The sequence below is a fragment of the Schistocerca piceifrons genome, chromosome 1 (genome assembly GCF_021461385.2).
Source record: "Schistocerca piceifrons isolate TAMUIC-IGC-003096 chromosome 1, iqSchPice1.1, whole genome shotgun sequence".
Lineage (NCBI taxonomy): Eukaryota > Metazoa > Arthropoda > Insecta > Orthoptera > Acrididae > Schistocerca > Schistocerca piceifrons.
Genome location: NC_060138.1, coordinates 1,210,564,780 through 1,210,579,564, shown reverse-complemented (window position 1 = coordinate 1,210,579,564; position 14,785 = coordinate 1,210,564,780). Strand labels below are relative to the sequence as shown.

The window sequence follows — 14,785 nt, the reverse complement described above, 5'->3', positions numbered from 1 at the left end:
AACAGTTGCTGCTTAATAGTACTAAGGAAGGAGCAGCCTTTTTTCCCCTAGGCTGTGGGTTTATTTTAATTTACTGAGTTAAATTTAGGTTATGTAAGAACAAATACTATTAAGCATTACGACAGTTCACTGTTAGCACAGAGTGCAGATATTGTTTTAAATGGTTGCTTGTCTTTGTTGATGTATGTTTTAGCCTCCTTCACATCCATAAAAATTTTACTGTATGAAATCAAAAATGGTAACATACCATCCTCAGAAAAGTTGTGAACAGTATTAGGCTCAGGGAAAATATTTGGAACACTCGTCCTATATACATTTTGTATTGAAATTATTTGTCTTTGGGTGCATTTATTGCTATCCCTAATGCTTTTTTTTTTTTTTAAATCAGACTCTGCAGAAAAAGCTCCAAAGTACATGTGAACACCTGAAAAACATTCAGAGGGAATCAGCAAAAAAATATTTTGATTTTGATGTTGCCCGACCACGAATTCCATATGGTATTATATTCGCCATTGGTGGCTGGAGTGATGGAGCACCAACAAATTTCATGGAGACATATGACTCAAGGTAATATCTGATGCATTTTCTCCATCTAAATCAAACTGAAGCTCCATAATTATAGTGAAACAATTTTTTTTCTCTAGGAGTAAATATAAGCATGACACATCATTGTTGGCAGATTTTAACTACCATATTAAAAAACTAGGGGCAGATGTTCATATTAAATGTGTCTGTCAACTTCATCTCACAGTCTAGTCATCAAGGTACAAAAAGACACCTCCATTCACAAAGAGTGATCTGCCCCTCTCCTCTAGATATGGAGGAGTGGGGAGAGGTCCATAGCTTGATGCTACTTGCTCCTCCCCCCCCCCCCCCCCCCCTGCCCCCCACCCCCCAATATAACTTGCCATCATCTCTACTTTTAATGTGCTACATATGCCTAGGATTTCAATAATAATTATAAAATATGTTAAAGGTTTTAATATTGTAAGAAGAATTTGTTTACATTAGTGTGTAGTACAACACCATAGCATAACTTGCAAGAAATTGCAGTTCAGAAAAGAACATCATTTTAAGAACGTTTATCATAAAATGTCGCAATTTCCTGTGCTACACTATTGATTTAAGAACTGTGATAGCAGCAGACTCTCACATTCTTGATGACATCACAATTTACTCAGCATAAAATTACAGTTTGCACTTACTAATACTGGTTCACTTTACAGTACAATTGTGAATGCAGGTCTGGAGACAACATCTATGTAATGATGTAGATTGGGGAAATGCCATTTCTTTCAGTCATCTTTGCTTCAGTTCATTAATGTCAGTCTCTGTTTTATTATTTTTGTAGTGGAGGACCTCCCCTTTCTGTCCGCTTTACTCAACTTCCTGTGGTTTTCCGGATCTACCTTTGGTCTCTTGGACTGTGTGGGGTTTGTTGTTGACAGCAGTAATGGTCAGACTGTGAATGGGTTGTGATGTTTTCTGCAGCTGGTCAGCTGCTAGTACATCCAGTGGGCTCATCCTCAGGCAACCAACTGAATAATGTCACATGCTGAACATAGCTTGTGATTTTTAGAGCTTGTTACACTTTTTTTTCACACTACTTTATTCTTCAAAAATTAGCTGAGAAAAACGAATATGAAATTTCATATATGACAAAATATAGACACTTTCAACAAATTGAGGGGTGGAAGAAAGAACAGGGTGGAATTACTCCACAGATTCTCCCATCAGTATCTCAGTTCTGCCTGAAGAAGGAATGTATTACACTCATTAAAGCAGTCTGGGCTATTGTGCCATGATCATGTGAATGTTTTTGTAGAAATAAAAACTTCATTGACCACAGCATAATTTCACATAATATTTTTTTAAGTGTAACTCGCAAAGGCAGGCAATGAAGACTGTCTCTGTAAAGTATACTAGCAACAAATTATGACTTGTGTTATACAGCACGAAAGCAGATACTTAAGAAAAAGTCACTGCTCTTCCTCTTACATTAATCAGGAGTCATCTTTTTATTTACTACTTCACACTGAACATTTATGATTTCAAAGACCACTATCAGCTGTCCGTAAACGGGAAAAATTAAAAATCTATTCAATACGAACATTAATGTTAGCTGGAATTTACATTCCTGTGTGCAAAGAGTATTATGACAAATTATAGGAGTGGCCAATAAGATATCTTCTACTTTGTTCCTATTAAAGAATTTCATACCAGAATATAAAATTCCATTCTCAACTGTGGATAGGGCCACATAATCTATAAGTAAATTACTTATACTTCTGCTGTTATCGTAGAAGATGATATTGTCAATGACTGCAATGTGCCGTATGTTGGTCTGAGCTGGGCTATGTACTCCTGCTCACAGAACTGCCTAGCAGATATCTGTGTGCTTTCCTTTTGACAAGAACTGTAGCAAGGGGGCAATGTTCAGTGTAGACCGTGAAGGGATGTTCTCCCACCAAGGACAAGAAGTACTTGACCACCTCATATATTGTGAGGAGCTTGCAGTTGTACATGGTCCAACTCCGCTGCAGCACAGCAGCACGGAGAGCTTCATGTAAAAGGATGTCAATGGCTGCCAGGAACATGTTGTTGAAGAATGGTACCTGGGCCAGACTCACTGGCGTTCATTATGATTATGAGTGTGCCGGGAGCACAGGACACGAGAGGTCGTGTTTCATTTGTTCAAAACTGTCTGTCGTTCGCACCATCCAGGGAATGGGCCTACTGACTTAAGTGGGGTCACCCTGGAGTATGATGGTAAGTGTGCTTGCACCAGTAAGTGTGCTTGCACGCTTGCAATCTTTTTGAGGTGGTACCAGAAGAAATTTGCCATACGGAGGAACTTGCAGATTTCTTGGGAGGTTGTGTGACGTGGAAATTTGGTAATGGCCTGGGACTTCCTGTCCAGTGGGTGGGAGCTGGCAAATGATATCTTGTGTCCAAAGAAGTCAATCTTTGTAAGAAATGCAATACTGCAGGTTGATGATGACTCCCACCCCGTAGAGGCTGGAAAATATCTTCCTGGGTTTCCAGAAGTGCTCCACAAGATCACAGGCATAGATGAGGATATCATCTAGGTAGGAGAAACAACCCAAAACACCATGTAGGACATTGTCAAGAAAGCATTGCCAAGTCTGGGTGGTGTTGTGGAGCCCAAAGGGCATAAACGCGCAGCTCTTCACTTAACCGAGGAAAGGCAGTAGAGGCAATAAAAACTAAGGTCTAGCATCATTGTGATGTAGTGCAATGTATTGGTGGTGCACATACTGGTTGGGGGGGGGGGAGGGGGGGGGCGTTGGAAGGGTGGGTGAGGAGAGGAAATTTGGAAAAGCCATCAGAAAAAAGAGTTTTGGAATGTGATGGCAAAATGAGTAACAGTGCAAGCTGTACGGTGAGTGGAATGGTGGGAAATACTGTCGAAGAGATGATGATTCACCAGATCGAGAAGGAGGATGTAATGGGCAGTGAAGTTGCCATCAAGGATAGGCTCTGTAACATAGGCCAAACTGAAGGTCCGTGTGAAATCTCTGCTGAGGCCAAAGTTGATAGACCGGGTGTGGGAGCAGTAGGTTGTCATTACAGAGCCATTTGGCAGGGTGCAGAGAAGGGGAGAGGTGGGGCCAGAGAAGGCTAACAGTTTAAGGGGATAGACTGAGAGATTTGGAGCTGTTACCAAGAAAGTAAGCTGTTGGAGAGGAGAAGTGCCAATGATTGTGGATGAACAGGCACTGAGAAATAGCGGAGCAGCCAGATGTGCCTAATGCTGGCCCCTGCTGGTGTTTGGGGACCATGCAAATTGTGCCCAGCAGTTTTTGGTGTCACTGGCAAAACGCTCATGGTACCAACCAAGATCACCAGCACCCAGAACATTCCTACCACTTCTAGCTGTTCAGGAGGATTGTGCTTGAGCGGCAGGTGCGCTGGTGGTTGAATGCATTGTGATGTGGGTACGGGCACAGTATGGGAGAGGGGTTTCATGCAGCACCCAAGGCAAGCTGCGCTAAGACCCTGTCCATCACAATGGCAGCTGCATCCGCATTCGTATAGTCGTGCCTGGCTAACACCAAGTAGATTGGAGGGGGAAAACGTGTGTCAATTCATGTGTAATAGTGTTTTGGGAAAGATTACGACGTTGGCAAGCGTCCAGATATGCTGCAGGAACTCTTGAGGGCTGCATGATGGTGCATTCCTCTGATGAAAATAGTGCATCTGTGTGCTGCATTTCTGATGTGGCCAGCCGTATTATGTTCGGTCCTTTAGGGCACGAAATCTGCCTGGCTGTGGTGGGTTTATGATGAAGTTGTGGATATCCATGGTGGCCGAAGGCTCATGCTGCGCAACCATTGGGGTGAAATGCATGGAGACGCTGGTAGTTGAGAATCCTGTGAGTATTGTCTCCACGGAAGCAAACCATGAATAGGAGTCACGAGAACCGAGAACTGAAAGGCAGTGGGTGGATAGTGGAGAGGGGTGGGAGGAGGGATGCGCACAGGAGCAGTGGCAGTCCTTGTGAGCTGTACATGAAAACCAGCCATATGCAGTAGTAGATTGCAGAGGGGAGGGGAGGCAGGCTATTTGGTTACCAGCTGGGACTGAATTCAATGGTAGCAGTAAACTGAGTTTGGACTTGCCCGGAGGCCTTGCTGAGTTAGTGCTGGAACAGTGGTGTAGTGGTTGGGAGGGGGGGGGGGGGGGGGGGTCACAATGTGGGGGAACTGTTTCTCACTGAATACAAAATGTAGATGCAGTAGTATTACTAGGTGAGCAGTCTAAAAGAAACCAGTAAATCATGGAAACATGTCATGAAAGAATGTCCAGATTTGAGCAGTTTCTTTATTGGAACATTAACAAGGCACAATCACTTGCAAAAACTTACAAAAATGTCTATGAACGAAGTAGAAATTTTGTATATCAGTACATGCCATGGCACCCACCAACCATTGGAAAGATCTGTTAATATTGTCTTGTTAAGTGACACGAAAGGACATCATTAATATTCTTGGGGTACAACAAATGTTGCTAATTTAATAGAGGGATTGAAGAATTATGCAATACACAAGTAATGGGTCTTACATGGTTATGTGAGTGTATCTAATCTAACAAAAATAAACAAGACAAAAATATGTGCAATTTAGGAATTGATTATGTAGTGACTAATCTAATACAATTCCCAGTTCAAGTGCACAGCACAATAATAACCTTGTGGTCTGTAGGCAAACTAATTTAATATTCTGAGGAAACAACAAGTTTCTCAAGATGCATGAGTCTCAACTTTATCTTTGATCTGTGACAGACAGAATAGACTGCACCACCATTAAATACCAAAACACATAGATGAAAGAACTGATAGTAGTAAATTTACGTATGTGACTATGAAGCAGCCAGGGGAATTTTATCCTGCTAATATATACTGTGGAAAACTTAAAGACATTATTAATTCCTTTTAACATTAGTTTCTGTAATACGGATTGCCAGAAGCCCAAACCTTCAAATGATATACTTATCTATGAATCAGACTGGACAGACTGTAACATAAATAATTACAAAATGCGTAGCTAGAACTACTTGCAAACATTTTAAAACATTAACATGCACAGCTGTAAAGCAACTAGAGGGGATTGTTGTCCCACTAGTTTGCACAATCATGGAAATTAGAAAACCTGAAATGCCCCCAGACATGATGGAGACTTTTTCATCAACAAATATCAATCACATAGATGATATATTAGCATTACACATAATTTATTACATAGCTGTGAAGCAGCCAAACTGAATTATTATTTCACTAATATGTACAATCATAGAAAACAGAAATTTTAAAATAATGTAGGCATCTATGAAGCATATTGAGGATGTTACCGGCTACTTTTATGAGCAACAAAATGCCTGGCAATCAAAGTGCCAAGATCAGATGAATTATGCAATTGCAGTAACAGCTCAGTTTTGGCCGACCTTGCAAACAGTTGTTTGACAAATTTTAAAACATACACATAGAGCAGAAATTAATTTACACACAAGTGAATAACAGACGGTATGCAGAGTCCCAGTCACAACAGAAACATGAGCATATAGAGATGAGTCCATTTGGCCCCCTAGTACTGAAAATATTTACAAATGCTACCAAATACAGGAAATGACAGACACTGGAACTTTAATTTAGAAAATACATAGCCTTCTGAAACTGATACCCTCTTACAAATAAATAATTATTTGGTTTAGACAGGTCCTTATCACTAGGATGCTCATCGACGTGAAGACATCAGTCACACATGCTAGTAGAAATATCTGAACCACTTTGCTTTCAAATAACAAGTCACACTTAAAAGTGACTGCACAAGGGGGTATAGTCTTACAAATCATGATTAATGCTTAACACCCAAAAGAAATTGTGCTCACCATCGGAACAAGGCGAATGATGGACAGAGTATGTGGCTATGTCCTCCATCTATGACACCAGGAATATAACCAAAGTGCAACTCCACAATATGACCTATCGTTGAACAGGCAGGGCAAAGTCACAACTCCCAAGTATGCCTGTAATGCAAGCATCAGCCATTCTGGTACGGTGAGTGACTGCCATGGCTCTTAGGTACAAGTTGTGAGGCTCCATGAAGACTGTGACTGCACAAGCTGTGGCGGGAGTTTAGAGCAGCAGTTTCCTGCTGCAAAGCACATGACTGACGGTTGCTATGGGGCCGTGGTGAGTCGCTAGCATTTACGCGACCTTGGAAAAACCTGTGTGGACACTTGGTAGGGGCACATGTGGCTGTGTTTGCGTGCTTGCAGAAATTTATATACCAGAGAACAATAAATAAAAACAAGACTAAGAGTGACACAATTGTTGGCACTCACGGACAGAAAAATATGTAAAGCTAAATTATCTGCATGTGCCACAAAAATATATAATAGTTTAAAAGTTATTGTTGTCTTAAAAATTGTAAATTTATGAAAGTTCATAAGCTAATATTTCGGTAATGCTTTGGCTTATTAATACAAACAAAGTGTCCACCGATGCGGCTAGTAGAGCTGTATCAAGCAATTATAGCCGATATAGCAGAATATGCACCATTCTGCAATGAGAGGTCAGAATATGGGATTTGACTGAGAGAAACTATGTTTTTGGTAATAAATAAATTTAAAGTAATGAAACTAATGACAGCATTCTAAAATTTAAAGAGGTAGATGAGTAATTAAGTATGTAGTTTTAGTTGTTTAGTATCAAAAATCCGTGAATAGCAAAATCACGCCACAAGAACATTATTTGTGTGAAAAATGGTGGCACATACAAAAGATTGGACTTAAGATTGTTATCACCTAAAAAATTTCCATATTTTTCAATGTATCATATGTGTTTTTGTGTTTAGTTTTAGAATATTCATAATTCTTTTTGTCAAACATTGTTTTGAGTTAGGCAGTGGTTTTGAGGGTGCATAGGGCAGCCATCTTTGATGACAGGGAAGTTGGTTTTGAGCAACGCAAAGAGAGCTGGATGTGCTATGCATCTGGGGGTAGTATTGGGTTGGTAGCCACGTTCGGGGACAAGTATGTATGTAGCGACATTCGAAAACGATCGAGTTGAGCACAATATAGTGGATTAGGACAGCAGACAACAGCGTATTTTGTGAACTGTGAACAGACTGTCGAGTGTCATGATTGCGACATATGAATTTTATACTGAATTGTTGTAGCATCAGTTATTAATGGCCAGCCTTATGTGAAAGCCCCTCAGACTGTGTTTTAAGTGTTTAGTGGATATATTAAAGACTTTCATGGAAAAATAAAAATAAACTACTTGTTCAAATTATAAATCAACATGAGTCACTAAATATTTTTAAATTTCATGGCAATACCTGCCCGCATTGTTTTTTATATTTCAGTTTGAAAACTGAGTTTAGGACAGGTGTGAGCTGGCACTCTATGATGAAAAATTTAGCCAAACATTGAGACCAGCCACATCTCTGGGCGGCTCATATATATATCTGTGTGTGTGTGTGTGTGTGTGTGTGTGTGTGTGGAGATACCAGAGGAATGATAGCTAAGCAACACTAGACAAAGTGTTTCCACAGGCACAGGAATTAATATAACCCCACAAGTGGCTCTCATTTCAATGAAATAAATAGTTTTCTTACCAAAGCTACATTACACAATAAGATTATGTCATAGAACAGTACTGAATAAAACTATGCAAAGTTTTCCTGCAATCTTGCCTCCAGGCCAAAATACTGAGGGAACATAGCAGGCAGAAGTAGTTTTTTTTCCATACTTATCCACAAAGTGGTGCCAGGCTTAAAGCCTCATGCGGTGTGCCAGTTGATCACGGCTTCTGGTACTGGTAAATTAATTTTATTTGTTAGGAATTGCACAATATGCGTTTTTGGAAAATTAAGGGTTAATTAGTTTGCTGTGAGCCTGTTGTAAGCCTGTTTAATCACTCTCTTAGTTCTATCTATTATAAATGTATTTGGGTCCTACATTGGTATATCACATTAGTATATCACCAAAAGTACATTGGCTTTCATAGCCCCTGACATCACTCCCACATCCAAAATTCTCTATAGCCTTATGTCAATAGCATGCAGTTATTTGTCCAGCATGCTGAAGGTCTTACTAAGGCTTCCACAGGTGAAATCCTTCAAATGTAGTCTGCAAATATATCTCTCATACCATATCCAGATGTGCTCCTAATACTCAACCCACCCCTACTAACCACAGTTTTTGAACATCCCTGATAAATCATTTATGTAGGTCAAGAAAATTAAGGCATGTGGCACCAGTGAGCTCAGCAGTGGATAGGCAGATCAAGTTTCACATTCTACACTGTGGAATAAGAGGCATGGCTTAATTGGGGGGGATGGGAGTAGGACAGAACAGAGGAAGAGTGAGACAACTGTACATTAGTAGATGGGGATAGTCAGGTGGGTGTGGTATACAAGCTGGAGGAGATTATGTCAGGGCAACTGCAGGATTGTAGAACATGTTGTAAGACAATTCACAAGTATACAGTTCAGAGAAGCTAGTCTCAGGAAAAGGATTACATAGGTTGCAAAGCAGCATTGAAGTCAGCCTTGTGGTAAACAGCATGTTCTGCTACTAAGCAGTTAATTTTGCTTGGACACAATTTGGTAATGACCATCCATTTGAGTGGACAACTAATTGATGATCATGCCCAATAAAAGTTTGCGCAGAAGTTAACAGCATACTGCTATATGACATGACTACACCCACAGGTGGCCCTGCCACTGAGAGGGTGAGATGTGCCTCTGATGGAACCACAATAAATGCAGTGATTGGAGGCACAGAACAGGTATTGTGCCTGGATTTTTTGACACTGATATGACACATGTGGCAACAAGTAGGAAGTAGGTGTGAAATAAGTATGGGCAAGAATATTTTGTACATTGTGTGGTTGTCAAATTACCACTTTAGAAGAATTGTGAAAGGTTTTGGGAAGGATATGCCTCATTTCATAGCACAGTGAAAGGTTGTCAAAACTCTGACAGAAGATGGGGTCAAACTGTTCCAGTCCACAGTGATATTAGATAGTTAAATGGGGGAGGGTGCCCCTTTACTACTGGTTAGTAGCGGTGGGTTGAGTATTAGGAGCACATCTGGATATGGTATGAGAGATATATTCGTAGACTACATTTGAAGGGTTTCACCTGTGGAAGCCTTAGTAAGACCTTCAGCATGCTGGACAAATAACTGCATGCTGTTGACATAAGGCTATAGAGAATTTTGGATGTGGGAGTGATGTCAGGGGCTATTAAAGCCAATGTACTTTTGGTGGTTGGTAGGTTTTATTTTGATAGAAGTTCTTACAGAGGCATCGGAGAGGGAAATTGATATTCTGAACTGAAGAGTGTCAGATGAAAAGGATAAGAAAAATGGTCTTAAGGATGTCGAGGAATGGTGATGGAGTATCTCGGCCTTGAGTCTGTGTATCAAGTTATCATCATCAAAGGAGAATGAGAAGAGTGGTTTGCATTTTGAGTGCTTAGGAAAAATCCCTCTACGTATCTCACAAAAGGGCTGGCATGTAAAGGTGCTATGTATGTGCTCATGGTTATGCCATGGATTTGCTTGTATGTCTTCTTTGTGATGGAGCAATGGTGTGGTGCATTTGGTATCTGATTTCTGGTGTGTCACTAAACTAAATGTGGTACCTCAAAAGCTAGTAATGGATCTGTCCTTTTACAAGTGTTTAATTACCAAGCTTCAATCAGCTGTACGGGTGTAGTCACCTTTTTTTATTTCTATTAATAGTTGTGAACATAATGGCATCAAGCTGACTTCATTGACTTTTAATGTTAATGTCCCACGATTTACAGGACAGACCGATGGTATTCCTCAAATTTTGTTGATCCCTTGGCGCGAGCATATCACGGAATATGTGTCCTGAAAAAGCTAATATATCTCATTGGTGGTCATGATGGAAGAGAATATTTCAATTCAGTCAAATGTTATGATCCTGAGAAACATGAGTGGAGTGATCGAGCATGCATGTATCATGCTCGAAGTTATGTCAGTGTCTGCATTGCAGGTCAGAGCAAAGAACTGGACTGCGGTAGTAATTAAAGTAGATTTAAGAGCAGTTATGTTAAGGTACTTATGCTTCAGTTTCCTGAAAGAGGTTCGCAGCACAACTTCTATTGTCAGTGCAATTTTATAGAGAGTGGCAGTCTATTTAAAAGTGATTAATTCACTTGAATAACAATTTTCATTTTTAAAAAGACTGAACCTGGTAAAGGGAGGACATAAGTGCTCTGTACAAGTCTGATATCATCAAGATGTCACACCTCTTTGACAGTCTCACACTACTGGAAAACCAAGAAATTTCTGTCAAATTAGATGCCTTTTTTGTGTGAGGAGAAGGGCTCCACATGAACATTCCAAAACATTATTTATTTATTTATTTATTTATTTATTTCTTGTTCCGTAGATCCAGTTAGTGAGTCAATCACAAGGATATGGAACGTGTCAAATTGTACAGGTTTCAATTTAAACTTACAATAAATACAAGGGCAATTCAATGGCAAATTGTACATAGTTTAAGTAAGACATACTATAAATACAGTAACAGATACAATGTCAGCTAGATAACATAACTACCATTTGACAGAAAAAGGAGTTTCAAATAAAGATTAAAGATAAGAGCACAAAGTTAAATCAGATATTAGGCCTACAAGAGTAAATACATGTTGTTACAAAAAGTGCGCTAATGCCCAAATGCACAATAAAATCAATTGAACTACTTCTAGACACAATAAGTTTAGTGATGGTGTACATTTTCTTTCAGGTATTCATCCACAGTATAATAAGATTTCTCTGTCAGGTAATCTTTGAGAACTTGTTTAAATTTTGGCAGTTCTGTATGAACACATTTGATATGTAGTGGTAGAGCATTGAACAGCTTAATGCTGGAGTAGTAAACTCCTTTTTGTACCAGAGTGAGACGTTTCATTTCTAAATGTAGATTGTTTTTGTTTCTGGTGTTATAACCATGGAATTTACTGTTGTCTTGGTAGATGGAATAATTTTTGCACACAAAGGTCAGCAAGGAAAAAATATACTGTGAGGCAGTTGTTAGGATACCTATCTTCCGAAACAAGTGCCTGCAAGAGTGTCTTTGATGGACCCCACACATTATTCTGATTGCTTTTTTTTGGAAGGTGAAAATTTTTTTTGCAAGTGGTTGGTTCCCCCAAAATATGATAGCATATGACATCAATGAGTGGAAGTAGCCAAAGTAGGCAACCTTAATAGTGTCAACTTCAGCCACTGAAGAAATTACCCGTAATGCAAATGTTGCCGAGCTAAGTTTTTTGCATAGATGAAGAATGTGAACTGACCAATTACATTTACTGTCTATGTAAGCACCCAGGAATTTTGTGTCTTCAACTTTCTGTATTGGTTGATCTCTACATTTTATGTTAATTTCATCGGGATTACTTTGTGATGTATGGAACCTCATATAATGAGTTTTATCTGCATTGAGCGAGAGACCATTTGAGGAGAACCAATTTAAGATGTCGTTAAAAACAGTATTTGTAGTTTTTTCAAGATCATGATCAATCAAATGGTCAATTAGAATTGTGGTATCATCGGCAAACAGGGTAAATTTGCTGTCTGTCTCAGAACAAAGAGGAAGATCATTAATAAAGATGAGGAAAAGCAGTGGGCCCAAAACGGAGCCTTGAGGCACACCACACGTTATCGTGCCCCATTCAGACGAGGCAGGTTCTCCAGAAGAGCCATTTAGCATTACAGTCTGCTTCCGATCATGTAGATATGATTGTAGCCACAAGCCAACAGTACCACCTAAACCATAGTATTCTGCCTTTTTCCAAAGAATTTGGTGGTTTACACAGTCAAAGGCTTTCGTAAGATCACAAAAAATACCCACTGGAGACATTTTTTTGTTAATGGCTTCCAAAACTTGGTTGCTGAAAGAGAATATTGCCTGTTCAGTACAAAGACCGGCACGAAACCCAAACTGATTTTTGCTTAAGATACTGTGGAAGTTGAGATGGTCTTCAATCCTCCTGTGCATGAGTTTTTCTAGAATTTTCGAGAAGGTAGTTAATAGGGATATTGGGCGATAGTTTGTAACAATGCTTTTATCCCCTTTTTTAAAGAGAGGAATCACTACAGCCAACTTAAGTCTGTCAGGGACAATCCCATCTTGTAGGGATGCATTGTATATGTTGCATAAGACGGGACTAACAAATTTATAACAGTGTTTCAGTATTTTACTAGAAATATTGTCCACACCAGCAGAATTTTTATTTTTTAATGATCTAATTACTCTTATGACTTCGCTTACAGTAACTGGAGATAAGGATAACTGTGGGATTCTGTTGCTAATAGCTTTCTGTAGGAGGGACAATGATTCTTCCATAGAACCATTACAGCCTGTCTTCTCTGCTGCTCTCAAAAAGTGGTTATTAAATATTTCTGCAACCAACTCAGGTTTCTTTATGATACTGTCCCCTGTTTTAATCTCTACCTGAGACATGCTCCCTGTTGTCCTGCCAGTTTCCCTCTTTATTACATTCCATATAGTTTTAATTTTATTTTCTGAGCTTTCAATTTCTGATTTTATGCACATACTTTTAGATTTATTTATAACCTTCTTGAGAATGCTACAGTAAAGTTTGTAGTGTTGTTGTTTCTTTGGATCATTACAAGTCCTGAGAGAACTGTATAACATCCTCTTTGTTCTACACGATGTTATTATCCCTGTAGGATAGTCAGATAGGATATGGTAGCTGGCACATCCTTTAAAATCTCAAGGAAACAGAATGCTTGGCCAGTGTTTACCTTCAAGAGGCAAAATTCCAATTATGCCAATAGGCCTGAATAGAATTTGCAATTCACACGTACAAAAAGCCACTAACGGGCAATATATGGTACAGGACTTCATAATGCAACATACAGTTGAATTTACAGAATTTTGTTACAAAAATAATACATATTACAATCACCTCAGAATAGTACATCATATCGACAGAAGAGTTAGGCCTAGAATTAAGAATAGCTACATTTTAATATCAGTATTCATTCAGTGAGTACAAACATTTGAGAGTTAAGAATGATTTTAATCCCTTTTGAATACTTTATCTCTGTGGCATCTTATAGCACTTGGCAGTTTGTTAAACCATATCTGGCCGTTAATCCAAGGACTATGGTCTGTTGTCTTTAGTATGGTTCTGTTTCTGAAGAAGCAATCTTTTTGTCTTGTGTTATGGGTATGCACATCAGAGCACTTAGTTTCATTATTTTTATGGCCTACAAAGAATGTTATTAATTTGTACAGATACAAGGAGTATACCGTTAGATATTTATGTTGTACAAACGTTTCCCTACAAGAATCTCTGTATCCTAGTTGATGCATGGTCCTGATTGCTCTTTTCTGCAGTGTTAGGATTCTGTTCATGTGTCTATCAGTAGCAAAGAACTGGACTGCGGTAGTAATTAAAGTAGCTTTAAGAGCAGTTATGTTAAGGTACTTATGCTTCAGTTTCCTGAAAGAGGTTCGCAGCACAACTTCTATTGTCAGTGCAATTTTATAGAGAGTGGCAGTCTATTTAAAAGTGATTAATTCACTTGAATAACAATTTTCATTTTTAAAAAGACTGAACCCCATACCTCTATTCCATAATTAATATATGCAAATATTGTCCCATAATAAGCAACTTTTAATGCAGAGACTAATTTTGATAGTTTGCTAATTAAGTGCAGTGAACTGCTGATTTTATTGCATACAAAATTGATATGGTCTACCCATCTAAGATTTTCATCTAGGTATATCCCCAAAAATTAACATTTGTCGGTGTCTACTTTTTTGATGCCACTTATATTATCAATACAGGTTTGGTATGAATTACCAAGTTTAAATGGTAATAGCTGGGATTTGCTAATATTGACTTTTAGACCTTGATCATGGAAGTAAGTAGTTATTTGACTTAAGCCATCAGTTGCAGCCAATGTCAAGTCATTAGTTTGTTTGCAATTAGAACAAAAGTGAGGTATCATCTGCATAACTTACTAATTGGGAGTACAGAGGTGCCTCTAAATCATTAATGTAGTGTTTAGAGGATCTGCGACACAGGTAGGTCATGCTGTTGTCCTGTGGAGCTAAGTTGAGGAACAGCTCAGTGATATCCTAAGACATCTAGACAGTCACCATGCCAACATAAAATTTACTATAGAGGTAGAAAGGGACCCACAGCTATCCTTTCTAGAATGTAGTTTACTTAAAGGAGCTATCAAG

At 39.0% G+C, this 14,785-nt stretch overlaps 1 protein-coding gene across 1 annotated transcript in view; it reads left to right on the top strand.

The window, feature by feature from the left end:
- LOC124779449 (kelch-like protein 10) overlaps positions 1-14,785 on the top strand; it is a 139,341-nt gene that overhangs the window by 50,957 nt on the left and 73,599 nt on the right. Inside the window, exons 2-3 of the mRNA XM_047253712.1 lie at positions 389-567; positions 10,341-10,576. Of these exons, the coding sequence (XP_047109668.1) occupies positions 389-567; positions 10,341-10,576 (415 nt within the window). The remainder of the gene's footprint in view (positions 1-388; positions 568-10,340; positions 10,577-14,785) is intronic.